The following is a 13,100-nucleotide window of genomic DNA, read 5'->3' as shown; positions in this document are numbered from 1 at the left end:
ATTGTTGTTTTTGCATTTGTCACCCCGAGTGGGACGGGTATGCTCAGACGTGAGTCCCGTGCTCTCCACACCACTGGAGTCAAGCTGTCCTGGCTGAAGACGGCTGATAGCCAGAAACCGGTCCTAGGATGCTTGAGTCCAGGAAAAAATGCCAGGGAAGGCATGGCTTGGCAGTTCGAGCTGAACTGTACCCATGAGGCACAGGGTCAGATTGATTTGCATATGGTCATGTCTGAACTGGGGTGGCAGAGTGGGCTAAAGAACAGTGATGGATTAAACCCAGATCTGTTGACTGGGTGTGAGTATTTGATTGGTTCAGATGCTCCGTCCATCACCACCCCCTTTTGTACCGCTAATGGAATGTGAGCTTCGCCTTCCCTTAGGACAGCTTTTCTTAACCTGGGGTCTGCAACTGTTTTAAAAAATGAAGACTATTGGCAGATTAACAGATTGTTGGTATATAAAAAGCTAGACTGAAAACGTTAAAACGCTTTGTAAATGTGACGGGATTTGAAATTTGAGTTCAAAATTAAGGGGCTGATTCCAATCTTGTCCGGAAAGCATTCCTATCAAATCTGTTCCGGAATGCTTTCTGGATGACTCGGATCAGGTTAGTCCGACCGAGTGATTTGGATGCATCCGGATACGTTTCGGTTGAACTCCCATTGAATTTAATGGGAGCCTGTGTTCTGAACGAGAACACAGGCTCCTATTGAAGAAAGGGGTGGCTGGGGAAAATCGTGCATCCTGTTGCAGGCACCCCATGGTGCCTGCCACACTGTGCATTGTCTGAAAGGGGGTACCCATGGGTACCACCATGATCCCCATTCAGAAGGCCCCGGGTGAAAGAGGGCCTACTACGGGCCCCCAAAGATAGATTCCGAAAGCCGTTTCGTTCTGGGCAAACATGTTGGCGATTTTGAATTTTAACAATTTGTCAATGGAAAATGAATAAAGGATTTACTTACCTACAATCACAATCTATCAGTGTTTTTCTAATTGGGAAGATCTTGATTTTTTGTGATTTCCTGTTATATTGTGCTTGTGGCTAATCAGAGTGTTAAAAAGCGAGCATAAAATCCCTCTGCAGTCTCGGAGCACTTAAATAATACGTAACCTATAGTTTGAGCACTTAAATAAAGTGATTTGCCAATAAAAACTCACAGAGGCTTCAGGCAGCAGCACCCATGCTTTTTTGTCAATCTTACACATGTTGTTTGAAGTAGGATCTTGGACAAGCAGTAACCATTCATTTTCTCTTTGAAGGTTTTGTGGCTGCTTCTCCAAGCAGAGTCTTGGAGTTTGGAGCCGGCACCATTACATCGAACGAGTGGAGTACTCCCACCTCCCCCGAGGGGAGTAACGACACGGGCAGTGAAACCTTGGATAAACCAGTGGACAATGACGCAGAAGGTGTGTGGAGCCCTGACATTGAGCAAAGTTTTCAGGAAGCATTGGCCATCTACCCACCTTGTGGGAGACGGAAAATCATCCTGTCAGATGAAGGCAAAATGTACGGTAAGGAAGGAGAAGTTTTTCTGAGTGGATAAAATTGCTCTGACAGAACTGTTTGATTCTGGCTGATTTCTGTTGATTTGCTGGTGTATAAAATGTGCAGAGTAGGCAGAGCCATGAAGTCCATTGTAACATTAGAAGCAAAGGTTTACTCACCACTTCCTGTGGATCATTCATGTAATATGTGGGTACCCAGAATATCGACCAAGAATATTGATGGGACACAATTTCGAGGACAAAATATTGATGAAAAAATATAGACTGGTAAGGAAGTCTAGGTTTTCTATATTGAACTCCATCTAAATGTACGTACACAGCACATATATATTCAAGTTCATGTTAAAAATAGTAAACCTTTCCTTCCCTACGTGCAGGTACCATTTGATATTTTGTCCCTCAAAATTCTGTTCTTGATATTCTTGTACAATGATATTCAGAGGGTTCATATTCTGGCTCCATGCTTGATTATCAGCATCACCCCTAAGTGATACATTTCCATTACGACTTGTTTTATGTAAATTTCTCCTGAGGATATACCCTAAAAATCTGGCATGGAATCAGGTTTTCTGGACCTACGCTGGAATTGCTTGATCTTACATACCAGGCTTTCCTAAGTCCTGCGTTTATGGAGGGCTTGAAACTTGCTCCTTTCTTGCCTTTGTGCGTGCAATGTGGCTCACCTTGATCATCATTGTCCTAAGCATCTCCCATTAAAGAAGTAGAACCAGCAGTAGTTGGCTTCTTGCTGTTTGATCCGTTACACAGATGAGCCCTGGAGTGGCATTGGTGGTAGCTGTACCAGGTAGGATATGGGCAAAGTTTGATGTGCTGCTTTATGTGCCAAGTGATAAATGGAACAATCTGCTGTTTAAATATTCAGTCTACTTTCATTCCTCCCTCAGACCAAACTCATTTGAGTCAGACTATATGGTTCTCCTTCATAGATATAGTTATTTCTCTATTTTTTTATTTACCTATTTGTTTTGGTCAGCACTCACTCAAATGCTTCTCCTTTTAAGAAGGGGGACGTGGTCCACAGTTTGATGAGAATGTCTTGCTGAATACGCAAGTTTTTTTCTTGAACGATTCCTGAGGTTAGGTTGCCGCACCACAGTTGCATACCCATCAACTAGATCCATCTTCCTCCATGCATCTAGCAGGTGAATATTGTCTGTGTTTGTATGTAGCACAAATCGAGTGGGTAATTTGATCCGGCTTGCCTTGCTGTTTCTAAGGGCCTCTAGCTATCCAGGAGCATTGTTTGTCTGTCTTAAGTGTGATACAGAGAACCATTATGCCTCGGTGTTCCATGCAGATCTTTGAGGGAAGGTGACATTATCAGATTTTTTTAAACTGGGGTAGATTCTGTCTGCTTGGGTCAGTAGACTCTACAATTGCAACTGCACTCTCTTTTCTAAGAGCTTAGGTCAGACTAGCCTATAGGGCAATCAGGCACTGCCCGGTGGCCTAGGCTCCCAGATCAGTGTGTGGGCCCGTTTTTGAGCAATTTGTCAGCCTATTTTATGGCCAGGTGGATCGGTGTTTACTGTTGAATACCCTGATATTACCACAAACATTGCCTACAGCAAACACACATGCATGCAGTTTCCCATATCTTTAAAAAATACTCATTTACCATGGGCCAGATTCACAAAGGTGCTTACATGCAGTAAAGTTACTAGTGCGGAGTTTCTGCATTCGGGGTGGAATCTCTGCTTGGCACACTGCAGAGAGAGTGTTGTATGGAGAAGAGATGCAGCCATGAGTGCAGAGACTCCGCACTGGTAACTTTATACATGTAAGTACCTTTGTGAATAGAGCCCCAAGTCTCTACAAATTCAAAACTGACCTGGTTTGCAAATGTGCTCAGTTTTAACTATTTGATTCACTGACAGGGCCACTTTTATCTTGGTGCCTGTGCCTATTTTTTGTCCCTCCTAGGAGCTCACATGTAAACCATATTGCAGTAAACAAATCTTGTTCTCACCAATGTCCTGTTAATTAAATATGATGAATTACTTTGAGCAATGGGCACAATCATTTCAGTAACATGAGGAAGACATTTGTGTGTTGACCTTTTCTGAGATTTCATGACTAAAGGATAGGTTTTCATCAAAACATATTCTTAGTCTTTGTGGCACAGCTTCAAAGCCCGGGCATGTCTATATGGTAACAGGACATCCATTTTTTTCTTCTTCCCAAAATTCATCCAGATCTCAAAACTAAAGTCTACAACTGCCTCACAGACATACGTCACTGGATGTCTTTCTAGTCCTTGGGCTAAATTTCTCCCAACTGTTAATGCAGAGGAGTCGGCCCCCTTTCATACCCTCTTGCAACTGACCTTTTTAGAGTGCTTGAGGAATAAAAGAGTTAAGTTTAGTTTCAATTCACAATTACGGTGCAACTCATTTGGTCATACAGTGAAGCTCAGTCAATAAGTAGGATTCAGTATGGATTTATTACACATTCAAAGCCAGAGTAATATAAACCTGTCTCAAAAACATAGCAGAACAGTACAAGATTACTAAAGGTAAGCCAAATGGTGTACAAAGTTTATCCTCAATAGAAAGTGACAGATGAAGATTTCAGTATCAAACATACAAAGTATAAGGAAAACAATCTGGTTGTGAGATTGAAAGTTTCGTCCTCTTGCCTATAATGCATGAGGGATTCTAATTCCTGCTCCTAACCTACACAAAGAATGCTTCATGAAACCCCGATTAGATCCATTGATAAAGAAAGGTGTGTAAGCATAGGAGAACTTCTGAAAAAGTTCTCTAAAGCATGAACATTGCATAGCATGAATCCCCACAATGAGAACAGTGAATAGAGGTCTGTACATCTCCTAGTCTGGAAAGAATCTGTACAAAGCCGAAGAGTATCCCTTGTTATACCCACAAACAGAATCTTCTAGCAGCAGTATGAAAGGTCCAATTAGTAACCACCTTTAAACGATGCTCTTTGGCAGACACACTCCTAATTCTTCTTTGATCCACGTATTCAAAGAGACCTTGGATTCCATCTCCTCCTTCATCCCTGATGGGAAACAACCTTTACAACGCAACTTTTACAAGGCACTACCATTACAACGAAACTTTTACAACGCAACATCCATTACATCGCATGCCATTACAACGCATGACAGTACAACGCATACCACTACAACGCATACCATTACAACGCATAACATTACAACGCATAGTACCCTTACACTATCCAACACTTACCCTACTGTTGCACCCCCTGGAGTTAGAATAGTAATTTTTACCCCTACACTATCCAACACCTACCTTAATGTTGCACCCCCCTGGAGTTAAAAAAATAATTTTTACCCCTACACTATCCAATACTTACCATACATGCAATGTAATGTTATGCGTTGTAATGGTATGTGTTGTAAAGGCAGTATGCGTTGTAATGGAATGCGGTGTAAAGGTAGTTTTTGAAAATTCGTTGTAATGGCATGCGTTGTAATGGAATGAGTTGTAATAGATTTTGTGTTGTAAAAAATGCGTTGTAAAGGTATACGTTGTAAAAGTATGCGTTGTAACGTCATACAACCTACATTGATAGTAGTTCTCCCTTCTGCTCATACATTTTTATCACCCTTGATTCCCCTCACACTTCACTACCTTGTTCACACAATGTGCCTCTCTCTATTCATTAGATCATGCACCAGGCCCCTATAGAGGAAGGGAAAACACTGCACCCAAAGAAAACATTCACATTGAAGGTTAAACATTGCAAATCTCAAATGTTTAAGGACTTTGGTCAAGTTAGAAAAACTAAGATTTCAATATATGTTGTAACTGTGTGAATACAAATACATAGATAGTCATGTTCTAAGTGTATACTGCAGGTACATTTTCCCTTATACAGTAAGTTAAATATACATTTAAAGGAATGCATGAATACTTGAAGTTTACAGTGCTTACTTTAAGCCAGGGCTTTCAGGTGCTAAGCACCAGCACTTAATTAGTTTCCGGTGCTCAGCACCGGCACCTGATAGTCAACCACATACTTAGAACAGTCCACCACATGGTGACGCTGCTCATCTAATTTAGAGATGAGCAGAACAACGATAGTTTAGGAATACAACATAAATTAAAATTGCTAACACCTGCCTCCCCAGCCATTCCTTTAGCTTTGGGGACCTGGAATAATCTGAACTGCCACATTTACATGCAAGAGAGATGGTTACTAGTTGTTTTAATAGCGATGACAAGGGTGACAGGGAGTGCAAGCTGCAGTGGCCTCCAGGTCAGGGCCCTGGCACTTAATATTTTACAAACTAAGCACTGGAAGTTTAACTACTGTTATTAAAACACACACATGCAATTGTTTGAGAATGGAAATTTGTTGTTATTGTAAAAGAAACATTAGTGCACACACTTATATGAATGCAGAGGTACATGGTAAATGCACTTTCTATATGACTTTAAGTGCACTTCAGTTCATTAGTCACATTAGATCGCACTAACATATAAGGCTCTAAATAAACACATTTGTGGCCTAATCAAAAGTAATGATGGTAGAGCCAAAATTACGGTTAGCCAGAACTCACATATCTCCTGATTCTGTGGAGCATATTTTTGTTAATCTGCTGGTGCAGGTTCACCACTTCGTCACAGGTTCTTAACAAGTAAGGAGGAATCAACACAGGAGCGAAGTTCAAACCATAGGTCATTTATTAAGCATTCATGAATGGGACTCCATCGACCGAGCACCATAGAGACACTCAAGGAGAGAGCCCACTGGACAATGGTTAAATGGGTTTTTATAGCAAAGATCACAAGCAAGAAACACCCAGAGGTAAACAGAGCTCTGGGGAGAACACACAAATGAGACAATCGGTAAGAATCAACAACCTTGGTGTCTTGTGTAACTGTCGTGTCCTGACGATCCACAACAAGATAGGCTATCTGAACAAACTTTATCCAAGGCTTTACCAATGTTTAGAAAACCCAGTGCAGACATCAGCTGTTCTTTTGTGCTGACTTTGCATGTTTACGCAGCCTACAATGTCCCAATCTAGATTCTTTACCAATGTTTACACAGGTGCGGTGTCAAGGATATAGCCAGGCTGAAAACAAGGAAGGAATGAAAATGAATGAGGCACAGCTTAATTAAAAAGATTCAGACTTTTACATTTCCTAATTTCTTCTTGTTCTGTTTCTCCATTATGACTCCTATCTCTACACCATTGTCCAGAAACCATGATGGTTATTTCAACCCAACTATAACTCTGGAAACCTACAACACTTCTACAGCCACCACTGCCAGATACCACACACATAATATCCACAAAATGTGTCCACTTTCCATTTCATATGAATAAAAGTGTACTCTACTTGCTCATTCAGAAAAAAATACATTACTGTAGAAATGTACTTGTTGGCCTTGTTCAAAACACATCCCTTGCATTGGAAAAGTCATCTTTTTCTATAAGGATCCCTTCTTTAGAACACTTTTACATCCTGCAATCATTATCAAATCAACTAGGTAGCAGTAAAAAGAGCAACTGACAACTTACAAACAACTAATTTTATTTTTTAAATCATGATTGATCTTTCCCTAGCTACCTATTTGAAATACTAATATGAAATGAGCCTTCTTTTTTTAATAATTCTTTTTATTGGTTTCAGCAGAATGTTTTACTCAGCTTGGTAGGATACAGCAAATACTCTCTCCTCTCTTCTTATCCTCCAGCATAAATGTCCAATGTACATAGCACAGGGAACATTTCAAGTGCCTTTAACCAAAGTTCGGTAGACCTTTCCAAAAGTGTGGCCATGACGGGTCCAGGATTTGTGTTGTTTCCCTGGGCAGCCACAATGCCTGCATGCCAGTTCTTCAGCTTTAGTGCAATAGTCCACCTACAAAGCCACTGACGTGCATTGGCAGCTCCGCTACACTTTGCAGTGACATTTTTGCAATGATCATACCCATGGCCACTAATAATAGTGAGCCCCAGGACCACAGCTCCTCCATTATTTATAATCCCCAGCAGCGCCTTCTCAGGGTCTCTTAAAAGTTGGTCTGTCAGTTATCTGGGTAAGAGTCTGGTGTATCTTAGACCAGTAGTCGACAATTACCGGAAACTCCTGAGCCACATGAAGAAATGAGCCCGTCTCATTCCCTGAGCAGAGGCAATATGAGGTGTGGGTCCGTACCATCTGCCCCAACCTATTGGAAGTTTAGTATACCCTCTGATTTGGTTTTTATTGTATAATTCATAACCACACTGATATAGCCATGCGCAGGCTGCTATATTGGCATCCATCCATTCTGCCTTTTCTACACTTCCCACATCTTGTTCTCATTGGGTGCATAGTTTTAGGAGAAGAGCAGAAGTCTTGATTATGAGTTATTTGTATTTCCTGCCATGTGGGGCCATTGTGAATTTGGGTTCTAGAGGGTGGAATTCCTCTGCCACAGAGAGCTGATCTTTGTGTACCTCGAGTAATCTTAAATATTGGTAAAACTGAGATCTGTGCTGTGACTACTCGCTCAACAACTAACTGGCTCCCCACCCACTGAATTCCCAGTTTGGTTATATCACTATGTCCTAAGATTGCAATCCTTCCAGACCCACCACATGCCTCAGCCACCTGCCTTGCTACTGTGGCGTCTTGGTTGTAGCGGTCCCCTCCCACTGTATTCACCTAAGTGCACAGTGCCAGCATATAATCAGGTTTCTTGTAATTGGAGGTAATGACCGGGGGTACGAAGGACTATATTAGAGGTTCAGTAAACCTTTTTATCTATGAGCTGCAGCTCCAGGTGGTACTAAGGTGATCCTCAATAAAACAACAGTTAAAAGGGAGCATCTGTGCAGCCCAGTAATAAAGAGTGATATCAACCCATAGTAGCGCCCCGTCATAGGATGGCTGCTTCTATTTGAGAAAGGGTATCTGGGACTGCCCCCCACAGCCTCCTCAGCCCACAGAGACTTCTGTATATAGGTCCGCAGGGTCTGAAGGGACTCGGGCAGAATGTCATAGGCCTAACTTTGAAAGATGTATAGAAGTTGTGGGAGCACAATTATATTAAATAAAGCACCCCACCCCATTATAGTGACTGGAAATGGATGCCTGGAGCCCAGCTCTTGTTTAAAAGGAGGGGAGTGATTTTGAGATCCATTTTGCTTTCTCATTCCAATTCATGTGCATGCTCAGCTATTTAAAATACTCACTTGCCCAAGGGGTTCAGGCATGGATGCCTGAGATCAGCACATATGTCGTCTTATTTCAATTAACACGAAAACCAGAGACATCTCTGTCTCTGCACCTGCATGCGTCTGTCTAATGTGCTCCAAGGTGACTAGTGAACTGTGCATTCCATTTAAATCACTATGCAAAAGGTCCTAAGACCATGTCAAAGTCGAGGGGTGCCATGTGACCCGCTCAGTTGGAAAGGGCAGGCGAGAACCAAGTTTGCTCTTACTCTGGCCCATTACGTGGCATACACAGAAAGAGGGTCAAGAATAATTATTTGTATGAGCTGAAACATGAAGGGCCAATGTACTAGACCAAAGGCCTTCTTAACCCGTTGTGTGCGTCGGACAGCCCCTGGCCATCGGACATCACAGTGGGAGCATACGGAGGACGGCCAGGGGCCGTCCGAAACACGCTCACTCATTAATTCCCCAGCACCGCGGCAGAATTTGCGACGTGGTCAAGGCGTTAAAGTCTGCTACAACTATCGCCTTTCAGGGTATAGGCCTGGGCATTGGCCACTCGCAGAGGCCAGAGGCAGTGACACATACTCTCCCCTAACATAAAGCCATTTTCATTTATTTGGATTACAGTGCAAATTACTTTAACCAATTTAAAAGGCAGTATTTTGGTCTCAATATTAAGCAGTAAATGAGACCTGTATCAGCCTATTATGATAGTGATTTTGACCCCCTTTAAGTTCTATAGCAACAAGCCCATATGCAAGACATTCTCATACAATGTCTGAAGATGAGGGAAATGATGGAGGTGTACTTCTTAAAGAATTTCAGAGGAATACCAGTAGGGCCTGGTACCTTGCCCCTTAACATCACTCAGATTGGCTCTAATATTCCCTCAATTACCAGAGGAAGATTCGGCATAGTCCCATCTTCTTCTGACATGCAGACATTGGTAGGCCATCAATGATGGTATTGGCCAGCTGAGCATCAGGGGGGCAAAATGTGTGATATACTTGTTTATGATAGAAATGTATTCACTATCTCGAGAAGGTGGGGGGGTCAAACCGCCTTGTAGTATCTCAGTTTTGGTGATCAGTCTCGTCTCCCTACCCCTGTTTGCAAGCCAGTACAAACGTTTGCCACATTTATCTCCATTGAGAACTGGCACAGATGAACTTGGCCATATCTATTAACTGTTGCCAAAGACTTTGCTCAATGATTTCAAGCTGGTAGAGTATCTCTGAATCATATAGCGCCACTAATTTCAATACTAGATTAAGGATTGTTTCTTCAAGGGAGACTAATTGTTGATCTTCTTTCTGAGTGCTACCTGCAGTGCATGAAATTGCTTGCTCTCGGTTGACTGTTTTAAAGGCCTTCCAGACAGAGATGACTGATTGGACAGAGCTTAGGTTAACCTTGAAGTAAATATTAATTTCTTCCTGCAGAAATTTAGTTGAGTGTTCATCCAATAAGCACCCGACCCTTAAACGGCAATTACCACGAGCCCCATAGAAACAGGTCTCAGGTATATCTCCTGTGGCGAGTGATCGGAAAGGCATTATGGCATGATGCAATCAATCAAGAATTTGTAGAGTGCACTACTTACCCGTGAGGGTCTCAAGGTGCTGGGGGAAAAAAGGGGGGCGCTACTGGTCGAACAGCCAGGTCTTGAGTAGCCTCCTGAAGGTCAGCAGGTCTTGGGTCTGTCGTAGGCTCAGTGGGAGGGTGTTCCAGGTCTTGGTGGCGAGGTGGGAGAAGGATCTGCCACCAGTGGTTGTTCTTCTGATGCGGGGGACGGTGGCTAGGGTGAGGTTGGCGGTACGGAGCTGGCGGTTTGGGATGTAGAAGAAGAGTCATCTGTTGAGGTGGGCTGTGCCGGTCTTCTGGAGTGCCTTGTGTGCGTGGATGAGAAGCTTGAAGGAAATCCTCTTGTTGACGGGGAGCCAGTGCAGGTTTCTCAGGTGGGGGATGATGTGGCTGTGCTGTGGTACGTCGAGGTTCAGGCGTGCAGAGGCGTTTTGAATGCATTGCAGTCGTTTGATGAGCTTGGCTGGGGCTCCTGCATAGGGGCGTTTCCATAGTCGAGTCTGCTACTGACGAGGGCCTGGGTGACTGTTCTTCTTGTATCTGTTGGGATCCATCTGTAGATCTTGCGGAGCATGCAGAGGGTGTTGAAGCAGGAGGAGGAGACTACGTTGACTTCCTTGGTCATGGAGAGTGTTGAGTCAAGGATGACTCCCAGGTTGTTTGCGTGGTCGGTGGGTGTCGGGGCTGCTCCCAGTGCCATAGGCCACCCGGAGTCGTCCCAGACTGAAGGGTTAGAGCCGAGGATGAGGACCTCCGTCTTGTGCGTGTTCAGCTTCAGTAGGCTGATCTTCATCCAGTCGGCGACACCCTTCATTCCTTCATGGAGGTTGGATTTGGTGATGAGGGGGTCCTTAGCGAGGGAGAGAATCAGTTGAGGGTTGTCGGCGTAGGAGATTATGTTGAGGTTGTGCTGTCTGGCGACTTGTGCGAGCGGGGCCATGTAGATTTTGAACAGTGTTGGGCTGAGGGATGATCCCTGGGGTATGCCGCAGATGATCTTGGAGGCTTCGGATTGGAATGGGGGGCGGCGGACGCTCTGGGTTCTGCCGGAGAGGAAGGAGGTGGTCCATTCCAGGGCCTTGTCTCGGATCCCTGCGTCGTGGAGGCGTGTGCATAGTGTGCGGTGGCAGACGGTGTCGGAGGCGGCGGAGAGGTCCAGGAGGATGAAGTCCGCTGTCTCACCGTTGTCCAGCAGGGTACTGATGTCGTCGGTGGCGGCGATGAGGGCAGTCTCGGTGCTGTGGTTGCTGCGGAACCCTGACTGGGATGGGTCCAGGATGCTGTTTTCTTCGAGGTATGGGGTTAGCTGTCTGTTGATGATCTTCTTGATGACCTTGGCTGGGAACGGAAGCAGGGAGATGACCCGGAAGTTCTCGAGGTCTCTCGTGTCTGCCTTGGGTTTTTTGAGTAGGGCGTTGAGCTCAGCATTTTTCCAGTTCTCTAGGAAGGTCGCGGTCTCGAAGGAGAGATTGATGGTGTTGCGCAAATGGGGTGCGAAGGAGCTGCTGGCTTTGTTGAAGATGTGGTGCGGGAGTGGGTCTGACGGGGAGCCGGAGTGGATTGTGCTCATGGTCTTGATGGTGTCATCTATGTTCACATTGGCCCAGGCTGGCACAGGGTCATGGTCGATGGTGTGCGGGGTGTCTGGAGTGTCAATGTCTGTTGGGGCTGTCTGGGCGATGAAGCTGTGGAGGATGTCAGCGATCTTGCAGTGGAGGAAGGTGGCGAGGGAGTCGCACAGGGCTTGTGATGGCGGGATGTCGTTGGTGTTGGAGCTGGGGTTGGAGAGTTCCTTTACGATGTTGAAGAGCTCCTTGCTGTTGTGTGCGTTGTTGTCGAGGCAGTCTTTGAAGGAGGTCCTCTTGGCAGACCTGATGAGGTGATGGTGTTTGCGGATGGCGTCTTTGTTGGCTGGAGGCTGTCCGGTGTATTTTCATTGTGCCGTTTCTTCTCTAGTTTCTGGAGTTCTGGGGTGAACCAGCTAGCGCTCTTGCTGGTGTCTCTGTGGGTGGGTTTCTTCAGCGGGGCTAGGGTGTTGGCGCAGTAGTTGATCCAGCATCTGAGGTTGCAGGCGTCGTCGTCGATGTTGGAGGTGTCGGTGGGTGGGCTGAGAGAGAGGTTTGCATGTAGTTAGCCTTCTGTGATATTGCTCCAGCAGCGGCGGGGTATCGGTTGGGTGCGGTGGTGTGTGGTGGGTTTCTGGAAGGTGAAGTGGATGCAGCGGTGGTCGGTCCAGAGGAGTTCGGTGGTGTGGCTGAAGGAGACGTGGGAGCTTGAGGAGAAGACGGGTTCGAGCGTGTGGCCGGCGGAATGGGTAGGCGTTGTGACGAGCTGCCTCAGTCCGAGGTTGGCGAGGTTGTCGATCAGGGTGATAGAGTTGCTGTCGTTGTTGTTCTTAAGGTGAAAGTTCAGGTCTTAGAGGAGGATGTAGTCGGTGGAAGTCAGGGCGTGCATGCTGATGAAATCGGCGATGGAGTCGCTGAATTGGGGTCGGGGTCATGGGGTCTGTAGATGAGGGTACCTCTGAGGTTGGTGTTGGGGTCTGTGTGGATCTGGAAGTGCATGTGTTTGGCGTTGCTGAGAGTGTTGTCGGTGTTGGTTGAGACCCTGACGCTGTTCTTGTGGACAATGGTGATTCCTCCTCCAACTCCGTTGGTGCGGTCTCTGCGGGCGATCTTGTAGCCATCTGGGATGGCTATGGCGATGTCGGGTGCGGAGGAGTCGTTCATCCAGGTCTCTGTCAGGAAAGCGACGTCTGGGGATGATGTGTCGAGCAGGTCCTAGAGCTCAACAGCGTGCTTGCGTGCGGAGTGGG

At 45.3% G+C, this 13,100-nt stretch overlaps 1 protein-coding gene across 1 annotated transcript in view; it reads left to right on the top strand.

The window, feature by feature from the left end:
* The first annotated feature begins 355 nt into the window (after positions 1–355).
* The window catches only part of TEAD4 (TEA domain transcription factor 4), a 516,557-nt gene continuing 503,812 nt past the window's right edge, over positions 356–13,100 (top strand). Inside the window, exons 1-2 of the mRNA XM_086952464.1 lie at positions 356–362; positions 1,267–1,413. Coding sequence (XP_086808590.1) covers positions 356–362; positions 1,267–1,413 — 154 coding nt within the window. The remainder of the gene's footprint in view (positions 363–1,266; positions 1,414–13,100) is intronic.

This window comes from Lissotriton vulgaris, chromosome 1_2, assembly GCF_964263255.1.
Source record: "Lissotriton vulgaris chromosome 1_2, aLisVul1.2, whole genome shotgun sequence".
Lineage (NCBI taxonomy): Eukaryota > Metazoa > Chordata > Amphibia > Caudata > Salamandridae > Lissotriton > Lissotriton vulgaris.
Note: the sequence above shows the minus strand (reverse complement) of the source record. Positions and strands in the feature narration are given on the sequence as shown.